The sequence below is a fragment of the Carassius carassius genome, chromosome 38 (assembly GCF_963082965.1).
Source record: "Carassius carassius chromosome 38, fCarCar2.1, whole genome shotgun sequence".
Classification (NCBI taxonomy): domain Eukaryota; kingdom Metazoa; phylum Chordata; class Actinopteri; order Cypriniformes; family Cyprinidae; genus Carassius; species Carassius carassius.
The window spans coordinates 17,625,419-17,645,053 of record NC_081792.1 but is presented as its reverse complement, the minus strand read 5'-3'; the positions used below and the strand labels follow the sequence as shown (position 1 = coordinate 17,645,053).

The 19,635-nt window shown below is 37.2% G+C and overlaps 1 protein-coding gene across 2 annotated transcripts in view; it reads right to left on the bottom strand.

Annotated features, from left to right (window-relative positions):
* LOC132119450 (forkhead box protein P4-like) overlaps positions 1-19,635 on the bottom strand; it is a 119,143-nt gene that overhangs the window by 65,287 nt on the left and 34,221 nt on the right. For both annotated transcript variants that reach the window (XM_059529418.1, XM_059529419.1), the window contains exon 2: positions 13,810-13,987. In XM_059529418.1, coding sequence (XP_059385401.1) covers positions 13,810-13,977 — 168 coding nt within the window. In that variant the 5' untranslated portion in view covers positions 13,978-13,987. The remainder of the gene's footprint in view (positions 1-13,809; positions 13,988-19,635) is intronic.

The following is a 19,635-nucleotide window of genomic DNA, read 5'->3' as shown; positions in this document are numbered from 1 at the left end:
TGAAATGTTATTAAAATTAAATATAACTCTTTTCTATTTTAAAGCATTTAAAAATGAAATGTATTTATGTGATGGTAAAGCTGACTTTTCAGTATCATTACTCCAGTCTCCAGTGTCACGTGATCCTTCAGAAATCATTATAATATGCAGATTTGGTGCGCAAGAACCATTTCTTATTAATGTTGAAAAATGCTTAACATTTTTGTGGAAAGAGTCATAAACAGCATTTATTTGAAATAGAAATTGTTTGTAAGATTCCTTATTGACATTTAATCTGCATATTCATGCTAACAAACCAAATCCAAATCCTGTCATTTGCTGCTCCCTCAAGGTTTGACTACTAAAGTAGTCTTTTTGAGAGAGAAAAAAACCCTTGAAGGTTCTACAAAATAGCTGATTTTCTGTTTTATGTAAGAAAATAAAATTATTGGGGTTTGCAGCGATGTACTGTTTCAATTTTTGGAGGAACTTTTCCTTTAAGAAGTTAGAAGTGCCCCCAATCCTTGACAGTTTACTCTCTTTCCACCTCATCTGCTGATTAAAGATTAGACAGCAAAGACACGTGCCAATTAGTGTCATTAATGACTGCTGTTTCCTGACGTGGAGTCGAGTAGGAAGTGTGCTCAGTGTAAAAGAAGCCCTCCCTCTGCCTCACTAAGTTTCTAAACTAAAATTCACTCCCTTGGCACCCTCCTCCTCCTCCTTCTTCCCCTAATTCTCTCCATCCTGCCTCAATTCCTCTCCACTTCAACTATTACCTAAATCTATCCTTCCCACTCCTCACGGCTCTCTCCGAATCACTAAATCCATTCTCCCGTCCTCTTTTTTTTCAGTCCCTGTCCTTTTCCTTCCTTTCTTTTCTCTCCTCCCTAACTCCCCAGTGGTTTGTCAATCAGCTCTGAAGGAGTTACACCTCCAAATACCTACACATTAGTATCCAGCTGAGAATCTTTCATAATCACCATGGTGACTAGAAGAAGGTCAATGCTTGATGTGCTTCAAGCATTGCCTATGAACAGCCCAGGCCATGGAAATTACAGGCATGGAATAAAAGGTGGCTTTGTGGTACCACATTAAGACAGTGGGACGTGAGTGTTTGTTGGTGCAACTCTATTATGTTTGAGCATGTTTGCCAAAAAAAAAGACTAAATGGCTTGTGAGTCAGAGGACGAAAATATGAGAAAAAATTTAAATAAAAATTTCATGTATGAGGAACCTACGCAAACATACAAATAACATCAATTGATTTTTTTTGTAAAGTACATTTTTTTCTAATATTTACAGAATGTATGCATTTTTAACCATCAAATCTTTGTATGCAAATCTCAGCAGAAATTACCACAAAAATAACCAAAACAATAATTAAAAATGTATATTAATTTTAATAAATAAATAAAAAACTGTATTCAAATAAATTACTAAAAAAATTAACATACAAAAATTGAAGAAAAAAAAAGTACTACTTTGATTCTTTCAACCAACCCATTAACAGAAAACAAATCTTGTTGTCACAATTATTCCCATATGAGTTTGTGAGTCATTATTGTAAATGTGATCTGTGTTGGGTGACAGTGCTACTGTGGTCTGCCTGTGTGTTTGGAACTGATCTGAGCCCAGCTGTGCTGGCAGTCCTTCTGAGATGCTCTGAATAGACAGACGCACTGGACAGACACAGGAAGAGGCGACTGTGTGTTGCCACAACTGCTCTTAATGTAACTTTAGCTGGCTAAAATGACTCCAAACACACAGAGAGAAGCATACCAGCACACACACGGATGTTAATGCACACTAACGATGGCCCTCTTTAGCCCTCTCAAAGGTTTCCTCGGAAAAGCCATAAATTAGTTTTATCCTCCCATAAATATGACATTCCCACATTCTTGAATTAGGATTCGACGTGTGAAAAAATCATTAGATGAAGAATATGAAGAATCTCTGAGCACATGTGAAATGCATCACACTTTGTACAAACCTTTACTTATAGAAATGTGCATGCTAGACAGCAACATGTGCGGCAAACAAAATAATAACTTTTCATTATTTATCAGGGAAGTGACTAAATTGCCTTTTCCAAGAGAATACTGCACTGAGGGAACACAACAAAACAAGTAAAGAAATGTCCTCTCTAGTGTTGTCACGGAACCAAAATTTCAGTATTCGGTACCGATACCAGTGAAAATCCACGGTTCTCGGTACCAATTTCAGTACCAAAGCAAAACACAAAAATATGCTAATTAAAAAAAAATTACTTTTTATCACTAAAAATAAAACCAATGCCATTCTTTGTACTTATTTACAATTGTGTTTAAAGTTCCTCTACAAGTAATATAATTATGAAAAACAGTAAACAAGTTTCACCCAAATTTGATTTGTCTTTTAATTTATGAAATTTAAACACATTTTATTTTTTGGTAAATAAAGGGGATTTGCTATTAAAATTAAAACATGGAAGAAATATTTTGTGATTAATTTTTAATTAACAGTAGTAGCAGTATCACATACATTTTACAAAATAATAGTAATATTTCTAGCACAATGCCTTTATGTAAAAATGAATTTGTAATGAATGCATATTTGTCATTTATCTGAACTTAAGACTGGTGGTGATGCTTAAGACATTTTTGTTCATTGAGGGTTTCTGTAAAAAAAAAATAGTAATAGATCATAATAATTGTTATTAAAAGATAACAATACTACTAATTCTACTACTAATTCTACTACCATACTAACAATATACAATGCACTATGGATTGATGAGCTGCTGGGTTCATGAATATTAATCACGTTGTCTGCGTTCGGTCGAACTGATTTGCTGTAATCAAAACGGACGGTAAAAGATGAGCGCCAGCCAATGAAATTGCCATTTGCGCATTAGCTCCGCCCACTACCGGAGAAACCGGCACATCTTCTGCTTGTTCGAAAATATGAATAATTCTAAATGAACTACATTATTTTGACAGGAGAAGACAACAAAAATATAGTTTACATGTAGCATGTCGATTCAGCGTGGTAAGACTCTCGCTCTCTCTCTTTGCATGTGTGAGAAACAGAGCTATCAGCAAAGCGACGGCGAGTCGTGCTCCTTCACACAGAGTTTACAGTTCGGCAAATACCATAGACAGTAAAAGAGGCAAATACAGGTGTACTGTGCGTCCATTGAGATGAATTGAAAAGTACAGATCGCTTGATGGAGAGAGAACTCTGAAGCGCTCAGAGCTCAGCGAGTGAAAATATGTCTGCGCCAATCTTATAATAGACTCGAACACACACACACTGGCGAGTAAAATCTAAGAATTTATTAGCCAATGGCTAACAATAGACATAATTTACTCGTCCTTAGTAAAATGTATTCACATATGCGAGTGATTTACTCTCAATGTAGAGGCTGTTTTGACGGTTTTCCGTGAATAGTTTTAAATTGACACTGGTTTTACACAAATGAAACGGTAAAATGCTTGTGAAGTGACTCCGAACTGTTCTGGTGATGTTGTATGTCCTCATTATTGCAAGCGTCATGCGCTTCAGTCTATGTAGTAAACAAACCATTCATTCATTCACACAGAGCCGCGCAAAACATGCAGGATGCAGATTTCAACCAACTTTTGCGGCCTAACATTTACAGATACTGGTCCATATGGAGATTTGATTTGATTCATTTATGCTAACCTTGACAAATTCCGTGACTGTCCATATTAAAATGTAAGTTTCATTTTCATGACTGGATTTTGAGATTCCGTCCGCGTTTTCTGCTTCGCGGAAATCATAGCGCTGTATGCATCCAGAACCGGGTTTGAACGGGTCCTCGGTACTACCGGTACTTAAAGAAACCTGGTACCGTGACATTTTAATTTTTTTAGTACCGACTTGGTACCGAAGTACCGGGTCTTTTGACAACACTAGTCCTCTCAAATACTTTCTTAACCGTGTAAGAAGCTCAAAGCCAGGCCAGCTTTTCAATAGTACTACAGGAAACCAGCAAGCCGGAGGTCTTTTTTGTATTACTTCGGCATCTATTGAGGTTATCCACAGATGCTAGGCAACTGCCCTCCCTTAACACTCCCCCTAAAACCCCTCCACCCTTGCACCTCAGTCACCACCAGCGTTTCGTGACCCAGCTTGTCCTTTCTTCTTCACTGACCTCCATACAATTAGACAGGCCACAATTAAAAGTGCGGAATGCTTTTAAGCGAAAACACCTTTCAATGGGCTGACAATGTTCGATTTACTGGATGTTATTAAGCTGGCTTCTGGCCTGGCCCCCATCACCTAGCATCCTTGTCTTAATGGGATATGATCCCTGTATTTAAGTCTTTCCCTTCCCTTTCCCTCCGTTTTTGTTCATTAGACTTAAGCTGCTTGAAGGGAAGATGAGAAACAGCGGCTCTGTTCGTGCTAGTGGCAACGAGGCCTTGAGACCGCTGACACGATGGGCTGCAATTGGTCAAATGAGCTTCATTTCACACAGAGGATGTGATATGACCATTACCATCCACCAAGTGCTGAACAGAAGACCATTCCTGATGGTAATGAGACGGAAGAGAGGCCAAACACCCTGACTGTCAAACCGTCCAAATTTCCTATCTCACCATGCTTAGCTTTTCACATGCAGAAACCCAATTAGAGCATCTAGACTGCCTTATAGGTACTTATGATCTGCACATCAGGACAGCCAACTCAATATGGCCTATCTGTCCAGACCTCTAAGATCTATATGCCTTTATCTGCTCTTTCCATCTGCGCTGTGAACAGTTTAATTAAAGCTATCATTACAACCAATTTCCAGAGTCCATTATGGCCTCCTAATGGCGGACAGTGCCAGAGAAAACAAAGCACATCACACGCACATGGACCTAAGTAATTGTGAGTTGTAATAAAATAAAAAGTGGGGGTGGGTTATGAAACAATGACCACAGGAAGACAAACCATCAAGTGTTTCTAATGACATAGACCAAAGACATGAGAAATAGGAAAAATTACCTTAAGATCCTAATATATATATATATATAACAATAATTTACATGTGCGATGTGGTCTCTACATGCATCAGTTCCAAACTATAACCAGTGTTAAGCTGTCAGTGTTTGTCTGTGCCTTGAGGAGGAGACTGGCTATCTGTGTCTCTGTCTCTCTTGCTCTAGTGTGCTTCACATTTCCATTCTGCATTACTCTTTCTCAACACTCCACTAATTAGGGAAGCAGTTTCTCATCTTCTTACTCCTCCCGGGAGTTTAACCCAAAACTCAGAAGTGGTTAAAACTGATCTGAAAGAAGATCCGGAGCATCGTGTCTCCAAGCGGCCCATCATCCTGACAGGCCGCATTTAGTGTAAAACTTGGCTAGACACTCAAAAAGAAAGGCTTTCCTACAACAACAAACGGTATGCAATCTTTATAAAGATTAAACAAAATGTTTACAAAACTTTAAGAAAACATAAAAGTACAAATTTATACATCACATTTTAATATTAAACATGACTTTTTCCCACACTTTTGATTTAGGATAAAATGCAGTGATTCATGACCAAATTCGATCATTCAAGTATTTTCTAAATGAGCTCTGTGATCTTTAGAAATGTATAGTCAATTATTAATGTTTTGCCTATTTTTATCATAAACCAGGTACAGTAAAAACCATATATCCAATTGCTTACATCACTGTCATCACTTAAATAGCAGGACGAGTTATATGAAGAAGAACTAGGAAAAACTTTACAGGAAATTGGTTCTCTTGATACTATATGATAGGCGACATGGTGCTTCAAGAGAGCTACGCACCATTTGGGGCACATCCTAACTAAACGGTCGATTTGAAGCGAAACCACAGGTCTACAGTATCCCTAAAGAGAGCGAGAGAGAGATAAGACCTCCCTATTACAGAAAGCAAGGAGCAGTAGAGGGGTCTGTCAGGGCCATTTTCCTCTGCCCAAGCCGCAGTAGCTGTAGATGGACTGCAGAGCGGGACCATTTGAAGTGAAGAACACTCGAGGGATTGAAAAACAGAAAAACCTTGGTTGGATTCCTGGCTTTGTGCAACAAGAGGATGAAATTCAATAAGGACTCCACTAGTGTGCACTTTTGGGTTTTTTTCTCTAACTCTCCTGTCCTCCTATTATTCTACAAAGCAAAGTGTTTGCTGGTCTTGGGGTTGTGAAGCAGACACGGAACATTCCTCAGGGGGGCCCATGCGCCCTTTCTTGACACATCTCAGCATTGCACTTTCTCCCCCCATCCCCTTCTCCCTCCCTCCCCTGGTTCCCTCTCTCCAACCACTTCAGCCCCACTTTCCCCCATCGCTCTCGACTCTTTTCTCTTGCCCTCTCTGACTCGGCTACCTTGTATCAGTCCGTACCCACCCTCCCCTCCTAAGATGCTTGCCTACGTTCCTCTGACTCAAACTCATCCTGGTGCTCTTTTTTGCCCCTTTGCCTTCTCACCCTCCCTCTGCTCGCATTCTCCATCACTCTGCTGGGCTTCTGTTTGTTTGGTAAAGACTGTTGAGTCTTTGACGTCTGTAGATGCCTGTGATTTCTCCCAGGCTCCCGAGGGGCCCAGGGAGAGAGTGCTTTGTGCTCTGACAACGTGGGCCTGCAAAGAGGGAGCTGGGACTGTTTTTCTGCTCCAACGCTTCTTGGCAGGGTGTTTAACCAGTATTGCTGCACTGTGCTGCTTCCAGGTGAAAGATTTAGAGGAAGAGACTAGACTAGACAATAAACAGAATCAACAGCAAAACTTAGGTTAAGTGTTTTTTTGTTTTTCGTTTTATGCATTTTTTTTATAAAACAAGTATTGCAAAACACAGTTCATGTTCACAAATCAAACAATATCCAAATGAACCTTTTTTGGAGCTAATCGTTTATAAACTTTATAATTAGGTTAGAAGTCAATTTTAAGCTATGAAACTTGCAGCATGTTTTAATAATACAATGGCCACTTACTGTATTTGACAAAAGATCACGGCAAATTATATTTCACATCACGATCCCTTTAATATTATAAAATAAATATAACTTTATATATAACTTTTATTACACTTATCTATCTGCTTCTCTATTACTATGCATTTAAATAATATATTTTGAAAATAATGCAACAACCTTGTGTATGATGACAACAAAGAGTATGACTTAACTTAAAGCTTAATATTTATCAATATGTCGAAGTATCTACTCAACATTTCCATGAAAGGGGCTTCTGAAAGGCTTCCTTAAACAACCCATAATCTCTTTCAATCCTTTCCTCCATCTCTGCAGGGCTTCATAGTGACCCGCTCCATTAAAAACGAAAAAAAAAAAAAATGCTGTCTGAGATGAGGATAGCGGAGCAAGACATTAAAACTTGATAAATGACTTTTTCGGAGGCTCTGCCATGATAACACTTTATTGCTTGCTTTGCCATTTTCAGAGCCTTCGTCATTAAAGTCATTTGGCTTCAAGGCCAAACTCTCCATTCATTTATAATCAAATGAGGGAAATTGATGGTGAACTAATTCATTCATCAGATTCTTATGAACAATGGCCATCTGAGATGGAATAAAAGAGGCAGATTTCTATGGCAGTGCCACCCATATCAGAGGGCACATTGGAGACACTTACTGGCACAAAACTTATATCTTGTTTGAAGAAGAAAAAAAAGAGGAGGAGTGAAGAAAAGAGAAGAATATTTGGGACATCTCAGTGGCCAAAAAGAAATTATAAATTAATTCATTCATTCCAAAAACCAAGTCACAAAGCCCATTCATTGCATTTGGATGCTGTTTTCGAATAAAGTGACTATAGAGGTTGGAAAATGAATAAAATATTTAAGCAATAGTAAATTTGCCATATTAAATAGTGACAGGAGATCAAATAGACCGCCTGGGGACGTTTTCAGATGAACATCGGTCTGTAGTGTGACTCGAATAACACTGAAGTAAATGTATAAAACTGCTACTGGAAGATGAGCAGGTCTCTGGAGACTCACTCCTTAAGGCTCAACGTCATGGAGAAATAAGATACACCTACAAATAAATGCTAGCACGGGCATGTACACACACATTTATAGGTAAGTTACCACATAAAATATCCTTGAAGAATGTGGCTACAACATTTATACCATTAAACATTAATGTCTCTGCATGGCAAATTTTGCAAGTGTACAACAATTGAAACTTTACAACTGTCCTAGTCAGAATTTATGACAATGATAAAACTCATGAAAAACAAAAATGCAACTTACAGAACAACTCACAGATGGAATGACATGCTTCTGTTTAGACATGCCAAAACTCCTGCTAAAACAAATATAAAGTCAAATTTTTAACTAACATCTCACAATGGAACTTTATTGCTCAAAAATGTGGCTTAATATGGAAGGCATTTTCTGCCAAATTTAAATAAATAAATGAAATGATTAAAATTAAAATTAAAACCAGATTAACGATTTCATTACAGAAAACTGTACGCAAAATATGTGACAAAATTGAGAATGAAATTAAATGATTTCATTTTCACGGTGACATACCTGTCAAATTGAAAAATAAAATGCAATTGGTGATTTCACATTTCATTTTCAATACAGTCTCGAGGCAAGACTGCCAATATTAAAATGAAAAGCCAAACGTGAAAAAGAAACTACACATACAGTTTTTACAAAGATCTTTATTAACGCTCACGCAATAATAGTGACACAATTCAAATTTAAATGTAAATTTTACTTGTCATTTTAATTCCTCTTTTATTGCACTGTTTTCATTTTCGTTTTCATTTTCAAAGACAACCTGCATGCAAATTATATGTTAATGAGTGGGTGTGGCTTATTCAAGTAACGGCGCTAGAGACAGTCGTCGAAGTCTCGTGTGCATGAGTTGAATGGTGGTTGAAACAATGTGTGAAACGACATTAAAATGTGAATATATTGTAATCGAGACATGGCGAATCTGTTAGTGAGCTTTTGCGGGAAGCTGCTACAGCATTAGAATGTGGAAGAAACAACCAGCCTGACCAGCATGCGTCAAACCCTCGACCCACTGCAGTTCCTCAGCCTGAGCCTCCACGAGACTCCTGTCTGGCACTGCACAACCTCACTAAGACTATTTACAACTCGAAGGTCGACATCGGAGTTTGTGATGGCTGCAAAATGTCCAAGTGTATCCAAGATAGATTCAACTCGTAGCAAAATGAAGTCATTATCATCCGAAATGTTTGCTAGCTGGTTTAATTCTGCTGCTATACTAGCCATAACCGCCATTATAGCTCCTCCACGTAACAACGTAATTGAGCCACACCCACTCATTAACATATAATTTGCATGCAGGTTGTCTTTGAAAATGAAAACGAAAATGAAAACAGTGAAATAAAAGAGGAATTAAAATGACAAGTAAAATTTACATTTAAATTTGAATTGTGTCACTATCATTGCGTGAGCGTTAATAAAGATGTTTGTAAAAACTGTATGTGTAGTTTCTTTTTCACGTTTGGCTTTTCATTTTAATATTGGCAGTCTTGCCTCGAGACTGTATTGAAAATGAAATTTTCAAAAGCTACTGCTGCCACCAAAGACCAAAAGTATGGGCACTCAAATAAAAAAGGGGAAAAGTAAAATAAAGAGGGACAGAGAGGAAGGAAAGGAAGGAAAGAGACAGAGTGCGGCATTGAGGCCAAGGCGGCCATATATGTTTGACAGTGGAAATAGTTTAGAGCAGAAGGAACTGGGCATTTCTATCACTAATTAAAGGCTTTGGCTCACATGACCATATACAGGTGCGCCAACACCAGACTGCAGAGCTGGGAAGAAAGGTCTTCTTGTGTGTGGTGAGGCCATGGATGCTCAGTGTGAGTCTACACACACACACACTCACAGAGGATGCGGCCAAGTAGTGCAGACATTGATATCCATTACCTTCACTACAATTTCAAGTGACAGAAAAAAACTATGCTAAGTAATTGTTATTTTACAAGTTCTTCCCTTTTCTATTCCTGTTCTGCTCAAGTGCTCTCTTTTCTCCAAACAACTCACTTCATTGGTTACTTGTGGTCATTTTTAAGCAACTCCAGTGGTCAGATTGCTAAGGCACTATTTTTATACGCTTATGAAACTACAGAAATCATATGGTCTGTAGGAAGCACAAAAAATAGTTTGATGGGCCAAATTTTTATTTCTCATTTTCATCTACACTGAGTGCTGTATATAATTTTTTTTTTACTTTCCTTTAACAACAAAAGATAGAAGTAAATATTACAAAGGTACCCAGTGCTTCACTTTCATTGAATTTATGTTGTCATAAATAAAATAAAAAAATGTAAATTATAGTAAAGTATAGTGCTATAGAATTTTGGGTAAGGGTCAAAGATGATCACCCACTGTGGTTTAGATGTAACAACACATTTGAATGGTTAAGAATGTCTTTTAAAATATCTCTCCATTATAGTGGACACCAGCACCAGAGGATTATTGAAAACAACAATCAGAGAACATTAGTGTCTAAAGCATTCATATTTACACACATCAGCTGGGAGAGGTCCCACATTCTTTTAGTAATAGTTAATCAATGTTACATACTAGGACCTGTTAACAGGCGTGCAGTCCAGTCTGTGTCATTGATAACAAGGTTGAGGGGTCCTGTTACCCTCTGCATCTGTAATGCATTTAAGGAAGAGTGTGAACAGAAAAAAAATATTTCTGCCAAGAGAGTCCGGGAAGTGAGGAAATTCCAACTGACAAACTGGATATGGAAGACACTGACGCATAGGCCAAAGAGCAAAAACAGCACAAGCCTCTGCACGCTGACGTGTCACTGCATAAAACAGTCACTTTAGAGGATTATTGTGACTCAGTCTAGGCTGAGACTGCTGCTACGACTGGACCAAAAGTGTGAGGAATTCAGTGAAGTCTGCATCATCTACAGGAACTAGCGTTAGGAGTGAGTGAAATCACCAAGTGCATTTCTGGAAAACCACATGGAAATATGAAGTCTGAGGACTAGATTTGACTAAAAGATTTGTTCACCCAAAAATGAAATCACTGGCCCACTCTCATGTCATTCCAATCCTGTACAACTTACTTTCTTCCCTTGAACACAAAAGACTGTTTTTTGCTCTTTTGTATGTAATGACAATAAATGAGGACTGAAACCTTCAAGCATAATAACAAGACACAACAAAACATTAAATTACTATCAGTGTGGCCCTATATTTCAACCTTCTGAAGCTATATAATAGTTTACAGTGATGCTACTACAAATGGATAATAATTTATTCAGTATTGGATTTGTGTGATTCATGAGCATATTCATTTGTGAACTGAATTAATCCATTCACTGAAAAGATTCAAAGGACTCAAAAGAATGATTCGGTCAAGTTTGTCAGACTTGTATACTGTTTCTCACACAACGCTACTGTATCATATGACTAGTGGTCGACCGACACATCGGCCAATCAGAAAAACTTATCTTAGTTCTTAGTTTTTTCTGCTTGGCCAATGTGTTTGAGACTTTTATTTTGACTGACTTTTATTTTTATTGTGACACAGTGCTCACATTCTCCCTCTTGTTCGCTGTCGTTCTTAACAGTTCTGCCTAATACGATATAAGTATGTCTAATAATCCGATAGAACTGTTAAACAAAGGAATTATAAATTATAATTATATAATGTATACAGAAAGCATTATAACGATTGCTTTTATATTATTAGTAGTGTTTGCCGCCAGCATCATGCACATACGCATTTATATTACATTATTCATTTATCTGACGCTTTTTATCCAAAGCAACTTACAATTGCTATATATATGTCAGAGGTTGCACGCCTCTGGAGCAACTAGGGGTTAAGTGTCTTGCTCAGGAACACATTGGTGTCTCACAGTGGATTCGAACCTGGGTCTCTCACACCAAAGGCATGTGTCTTATACACTGCGCCATCAACACCCATTTATATATTTTAAACACATCTTTGAATGTCGAATGAACATTTAATTTTACAAACTTAGTCAAATCCAGCTGTTAGATCTTGTGTAGTGTGCATTTTCACTACATATGACTTCAGAAAATTTGTTGTATGAACTACTTTTGTGATACATTTAGAGTGCTTGTATAACTATTACTGAATTATACAATCACTTGAAAACTCCTCCAGTGTATAATCTGTATAATCACCTTCGATAAATTATTGTAATTGTAAAATAACAAATTAATATAATTGTAATAATATAATAAAAAACTGCCATCTAAAACATTTTTATTAAAATAATTTGTGATATTTGCAATTAATAAATTTAAAAATAAAATACATTTATAAAGCGTTAACACAGGCGATTAATTTTTTCAGTTTAGAGCATAAAAAATATTTAACGCAATTAATGTAGGGCTGGCCACCCCATTCACAACTGCTGCTTCTATCACTTTTTCTCTTGACAAGAAGTGAATTTATTGAGTCGCACTTCACTTCAGCGGCAGGCGCGAGTCAAAACAGTGTGGAAACGGTACTGAAACGGCACATGATTTTCTATTGCATGCACAAAGCCACAGGTGCATGCTGTAGCCTGTATCCTTTTATATCAAAGTGCAAAATAAACTATGTGCATGCAATGTCATGGTCAATTAAGTCATGAATTTACCAAAAAGGAGATTAAAGCTTACTTAACTGTGCATGCATGCAATATATTTTATATGAGTCACATTTAAGAACATGTCTCTGTAATGGTTTTCAAACTGTCCTGGAGCAGCCTAGCACTGTCTCACTCATCTAAGACACCTGATTTAACTTGTTAAAAGAGACTTTAAGTGGGTCAGAAAAGGTAAAAAGAGATGCGTGTCAGATTCGCGTTACGTTCAGCAGTGGCAGCTCTTAAAGAATTAGCATCCAAAACAACTTAATAACCAGCTGCTGTGATGTCTATTAATCAAAGGACAAAGAAAAAAAAAAGAGGAAAAAATTATTTTTAACACTTTAAGGATTCATCTATATTTCATATAGAATTTAGCGTTTGATAACTTGCATTTCAATTACTGTATATTTCTGCTGTTTTCTGCACAGGTAAATACTGTATGACATTTCATATAATGGGTTTATGTGAAGATTGTTGTGAAGAAGTTCACTTAAATTAGAAGTTGTTTTTTGAGATCTAATAAATGTTCAAATTGATAGCTCTCAATTATACTGTAATGCTGAATGGCTACAGTCAATTGTTTAATATTGGGGGTTTGGGTGGGGGGGGTAAAGAGAAATAAGTATTGGTATCATTGATATTGGCCCTCAGTCATAAAAAAAGATGCCACTAAACAAATATTAAAAAAAGATACTGTCTTTATGTTGTTTGTACATTAATTTAAAGATTGAATTTGAAATTATTGCAATATAAAAGTATATTTAAAAACTTTAATGTTAGGTGGGATTAATCGCGATTAATCATGATTAATTTCCGACAAATGTGCGATTAATTCGTTTTCTTTCTTTTTTTCAATTGACCACACTAATATATATTTAAATCACCTTCTGTGTTCCAAGAACAAAAGTCATTGAAGTTTGGAACAACACAATGCAATCAAGTAATTTTAAAAATTTCTATGATGGGGCGAACCATCCCTTTAATTTTTATATTGTTCCCATTGAATGACTAAAAAATGACAAGCTGTAATACTATACACCACAAAAATAAACTCTGTGAGATGCTGAAACCAATGTGACGCAGTTTGCTTCATATAGTTGGTTGTTTATAGGTTGTGCAAGACATGGGAATTGCACAAGAAACAACTAACAGCTAAACACACTTCCTTAAAGTCAGGCTAGAGGACTTAGTGTCTCTTGCACATACACATACACACACGCACACACACACCTGCTGCTGTTGAAGATGCAGTAAATCCACGGGGCTGATCTCCCCAGTGGTGTCACCGTTGGACCCACCCTCTCTTCCTCCACCGTCTGACTGGCTGCTTAGGCTGCTGACTCCATTTTGATTGGAGGGTGTTGTTCGAATGGTCTCAGTTGCTGATTCTACCATCATCACGTGGCACCTTGGTAGGGGGGTAAAAAAAAAAAAGAAAAAACGATATTGAACGACCATCAAGCATTGTTGGAAGAGTTTTACAATCTATGTAGGCAATGCATTTTATCACAAAAGCAAATATACACACTAAACAACAGCACAGATTCACAATCAGCCCCATCAAAAGTGTTTTTCTGCTGTAGAAATACAGTGACACAGCTGCTAACCTTGATAAAAACATAGTAAACAAGCGGTGCTCCATACATCCATTTGGATATACCTTAAAAACCACCTGAGCCTTTGAACAGCCAATGGCAGTCAAGGACACAAACGCGGAGGAAGGCACAACGAAGGTCTGCCTGAAGAGATACTTGTGTCGAATAGGGCTGAAACGATTCCTTGAGTAACTCGAGTAACTTGATTACAAAAAATGATCGAGGCAAATTCCTCTGCCTCGAGGCCTCTTTTAATTTATTTTAAATCTCACGTCAGGTTCTTTTGCAATGATTTTTTTTTTATGTGGCACAACGCGTTTACGTCACCCACAAAGCGGAAGGAGACACAAGCGCTGAGTCTGAAATCTCATACTGCAAGGAGTCAGCAGTGTTTTGATTTGAGGGCGCGGGCAAACGTAAAGAGAACGTTGTGGCATATGTCCATTGCAAGATAGAGCTGGCATACCACAACTAGGGCCCTATGATTTCCGTGATGCAGAAAACGCGGAGGGAATCGCGGAATCCAGTCATAAAAACGGAATTTACAGTTTAACGCGGAATGGCACGGAATTTGCCAAATTTTGAATGAATTAATCAAAAATAGGTCATTGAACTTACATCAAATCACGATATGGACTAATACCTGTTAATATTAAGCCGGAACAATCTGTTTAAATATGAATCATGCATGTTTTGTGTGTCTGTGTTAATGAATGGAGCAGAAGAGCGACTTCCTTTATCAACACACACTGAAGCGCGCGTGACGCTCCGGTGATTTTAGCATCTGCTGTCTCAGTAAATAAGATGTGAACACATGAACCACATCTCCAGAACTTCTCTGACAGTCACTTCATGAGCATTTGATCATTTGATTTGAGTAAAACTAGCGTCACATCACATACACAGAACTGTAAAGGTACGTCAACCCGTCAAAATAAAAGTCCGGTTAAAGACTATTGTTCAGCAGAATGTACATAGCTTACTACTACTAAAAAAAAAAATCTAAACATCTTTTTTAAGGTTTAATCACACAACATTTCTTCCATGTTTTATTTTTTATAGTAAATCCCCTTTGTTTACCAAAAAGATAAATTAAATTAATGTTTTATGTGTTTAATGTTTAATGTGCATCTCAGAAAATGCTTTATTAAAAACCCCAACTGAATGGCACTTAAATGCACTTAATTCATGTCAACTTTATTGCCATTGTACAAGTACAGACAGAGAAACAATGGGTAATAATTAAATGTTTATTTTTGATGTATGCATTGCATTCTATGCATTTAAAAAATAAAAAATTCTAAAAAAAGGAAACTTAGTTGTTCATTTTAATAGACCCAGGAGTCTTATTTTCTCTTGCATAATTAATATTGCACTTTAATTAAGCAAAAACACATTTTATCCGATTACTCGATTAATCTATGGAATTTTTGGTAGAATACTCGATTACTAAAATATTCGATAGCTACAGCCCTAGTGTCGAACCAAAATGGCATTGTGCCATGAACGACTGGCGTGCTTTTCCCTTTACCAAAGGTTGCAATACAGTGCATCAACTCTGAGCGAAGGACATATGACTTTGAAAGAAAGTGTTGATGCATCCACCAGAGTTACAAAAAAGCCCTTTTAATTAGAAAACCTTTGCTCAAAAGAAACACCAACGTTTTGTGCACCTTATTATCAGCAGTACAAAAACACAAGCAACTTCCAACAGAACAGGAATGCATTTACTGCTTTAAGAGGTGAAGAGAGTCTAAGAAGAAAGAAATAAGCCTTCAAATGAGTCCTCCTCTATTAAAAGAATGTCAATTTTGTTGTCATTTTATTAAAAAAAAATACATTAAGCATGCAATTCTCACATAAAATTACATGAATACACCTCTTCCATGTATGAGTTAATATAACTAATAAATTAATATTTTTACGAATAAAAAAAGAAAAAGCCAATATAAGAATGACATTCCTGAAAAGAAAATTAAGTAGTGATATATTAAATAGTTTGGCCAGGGTAGTTCAGACCGTATAATATCATATGATACAACTTTTAAAAGGATATTTATTTAATTAATAGTTTGTGTAAATGAATTAATTGGTGTGGGTTTGTGTGTGTGTGTGTGTGTGTGTGCGTGTGTGTGTGTGTGTGTGTGTGTGTGTGTGTGTGTGTGCTTGACATCGGAAATCATATTAAATATTAAACTATTTCTGGTTATACCACATGAAATGAACTTAGTATAAAGTTGAAAATAGTATAAATGTTTTTCATAAATATATAATACCTACACGGACACACAGAGTACATTTCTAAGAACTCGCCATTTGTGATTTTATTTTAATTTTTTTTATACACTTATTTGTCACTGGCATGCTTACGAAAGCCATAAGATATTTGTTTAAAAACAAAGATCAACAACATCGAGCAGATCGTGATTGCATTCTGGGAATGGAATTATCTACACAAGTAGTACATGTCGTGCAGTAAAGCTCGCCACAACAACAGCTGAAGACCGCTGCGACAGAGATAAAGAAGACTCTTTACCTGCTTTTACACCCAGATCTATGTCAGGACATTTTGGAAACTCAAGGGTGCTTTTATGGCTCCAATAAGTTCACAGCAGGAATCACTTTAATGCACCTGGTTGAGGAGTTATATACTTCATCCAAAGCTGTCATCTGAGGCAGTCAAGTGAAACTCGCATGACTGAAGAGGATGCAGGCATGTCTTGTATCATGGGGGATGCAAACCAAAGATGTGGGTAGTTTTATTGCCTGTGGACCCGTTAGGAACTGTAAACCATGTGCGGTTAATTTACATCCACCCAGACCATCTATATCACTCAGATGTGACACGTAGGGAACACCCCAAAAACTCTTCACCTTCTTTTTGATCATATGCAAGAGTCTCAAATTGTTTGAGATACATAAAACTTGTTGCCTTACACCATTGGAGCTGCATGGGAGAGCTTGAAGGAGCTGAGCGAGTGTATCACTGCCATATTAACCAGCCTGGGGTGTAAGCAAGCATGAAGCCTTGTCATATCCCGTAATGGGTGTATATTGCCGCTATAATGGAAGGTCGTAAATAAAGCAGCCCAATAAATCTGCGCAGGGAACCTCTGATTATGACTGTGAGACAGAAGTTTGCAGCGTTTTGTAATTGTTTTTGGGAAGCTCATCTAAGCTGCCAATATTGAGGCTTGCCGCATCTTGTTTAGCCCCCGAAGCCCCTCTAGCTGAACTCTGACCTGTGAGAACTGAGGAAGATGCATTTTTCTTCTAAGAGGAAGTGAGGGATACAGAAAGGGTGGGCGTTGTTCTTCAGATCGAAGAGATAAAAATGTGCATTTGGGGAAGGGCAAGGTTTGCCTTTTAATTGGGACGGAAGGGAAATGGGACCAAACTTGCCTTTGCTTCAGGGACAAAAACACACAAAAAAAAAAATGAGCTTGCAACAGATAAAGCAAAAATTCCAGCACCAATGTCTTGTAGTGCAATGCGTTTATGTTCTAATATCAGCAGATTTTATTTGGCACTTACAAGAAAGGGTGGAGGGGGTGGTGATTCATTCTCTATCCTGTTTCTGCAAGTACTGAGGCTGCAACAAGGGATCATGGGAACTTATGTGACTGCCTGTTAAAAGCTGTTTATATTGCTGGTGCTGAGAGTTGTTAAGGTAAGACAGCAACACAGGGATAAACACGTCCTTGAATTCAGATTCGGCTCCTGAAGTGCATATTAGCAGTAAAAAAGGGAAAGCTTTGTAGTTCTGGTGTTTTTTTTCTTATGCATATTAAAAAGGAAGTAACGCAAAAACAAACAAGGTCAGGAAATGAAGAGATGGTGAAACAAGCCACAGTTTATCTCATTCATGACTAAATCTCATCCTCCTTTCCCTCCTTTCTCTCTCTGTCTACCCACCAGGCGGCTGCAGTTCCGTTCCTGGGCTCAGGGTCAGATTCGGTGGCTGGCACGGGAACAGAGGATTCAGAGAGGGCAGGGTTGAAAAGACGCCGTCTGAGCCAGGTAGGCCAAGGGGCGGAGATCTCATGGGTAAATCTCATACAGGTGGGCTGTCATTTTTTAAACCATCTCAAAATATAGTAAGCCCAAAAGGGACTAAAAGCTTCCAGTACTCAGACAGGGTCAGAGGTGAAAGGTACAATAAAAAATGTATATGAATTTTAATGAATGAATTAAAAACATGTATATGAATAACATTTCAATGTAATTTTGTAGATGTAGATCATAATTATTTCAAAAAGTTTTTAAATAGAATTTTCCAAATTCTTGAAATATCATTACATTTTTGGGGCACCACACCACATGATATATAAGTAAGTAACATATATAATTATTAATGTCAGTAATCATTATTAATTCATTAAATATCTAAAAAAATTGTGCGATTCAAACTATGATAGATTTCCAAAAATCAAACAAAGAATTATAATTTTAATGTTCTTAAGTTTTAAACATATGGATTAGCAATATTATATAATATCATAGTATATTTTACAATTATATTAGTATAATACTAAATATAAATTATATATATATATATATATATATATATATAAATACTTCTGCAGAAGAAATAATCTGTAAATGTTCGAATGATGGCAGGCTCTGTGCCTGAAGTACAGATTCATGAAGTGGAAGTGAATGTACCTCTAAACCCGAGTACCAGCTTTTACAGTCTTTCATGTTCGAGTCGATGTGCCAAGAGCTTTGAAGAGGATTGAGACTGTCAGATCCAGCCGGCTGATCCCAGATCAGCACATCTGCAGCTCCAGACTGCAGATTGGACTCGTCGTTCCAGTCCAACTCCTAAACACAAGACTCACTAATGCCCCCTGTATTCAGCACTTCCAGCCTGGATCACTACACCAGAATGAAGATAGTAGTCGGTCAGTGCCATGTTAAGATGGTATGTACAGTCTTTGTTATTTCAATTGACAATAGACTTGTGCCGGTATTCAGTAATGCGATATATTGCAGTGATTAATATGCGCAATATTGTTATTGTGGGCACTTCTAAATACCGTGAATAAATATACATTACAATTTATTCCGAATTTGGAATGCATTTTAAGAATAGTATTCCCATCAGCTGCTTAAAATGCACAACATCGCTGTATGCTGCTTGAAAGAGCGCATGCGCTCTGATGTAAACAAGCGCGCATGAGAAGCACATGGAGGAACACGTGAGAGACGCGCTGAATGAAAGCACATTCACTCTCTGACAGCAGATGGCGCTAAAATGCAGCCCTTACCCTGTAAACACAGTAAATAAAGCAGCTGTTACTTTCTAAACCATATTTAAATAATCTTAAATAACCATTCAGATTTGTGTTTTCCCTATGGTGTTTATTACAGAGCCAACTACTGAAATATTTCGACTTAATAGGCTATTTATCTTCAAACATTCATTTTTTTTTATTTTTTATATGGAATACAAATGCCC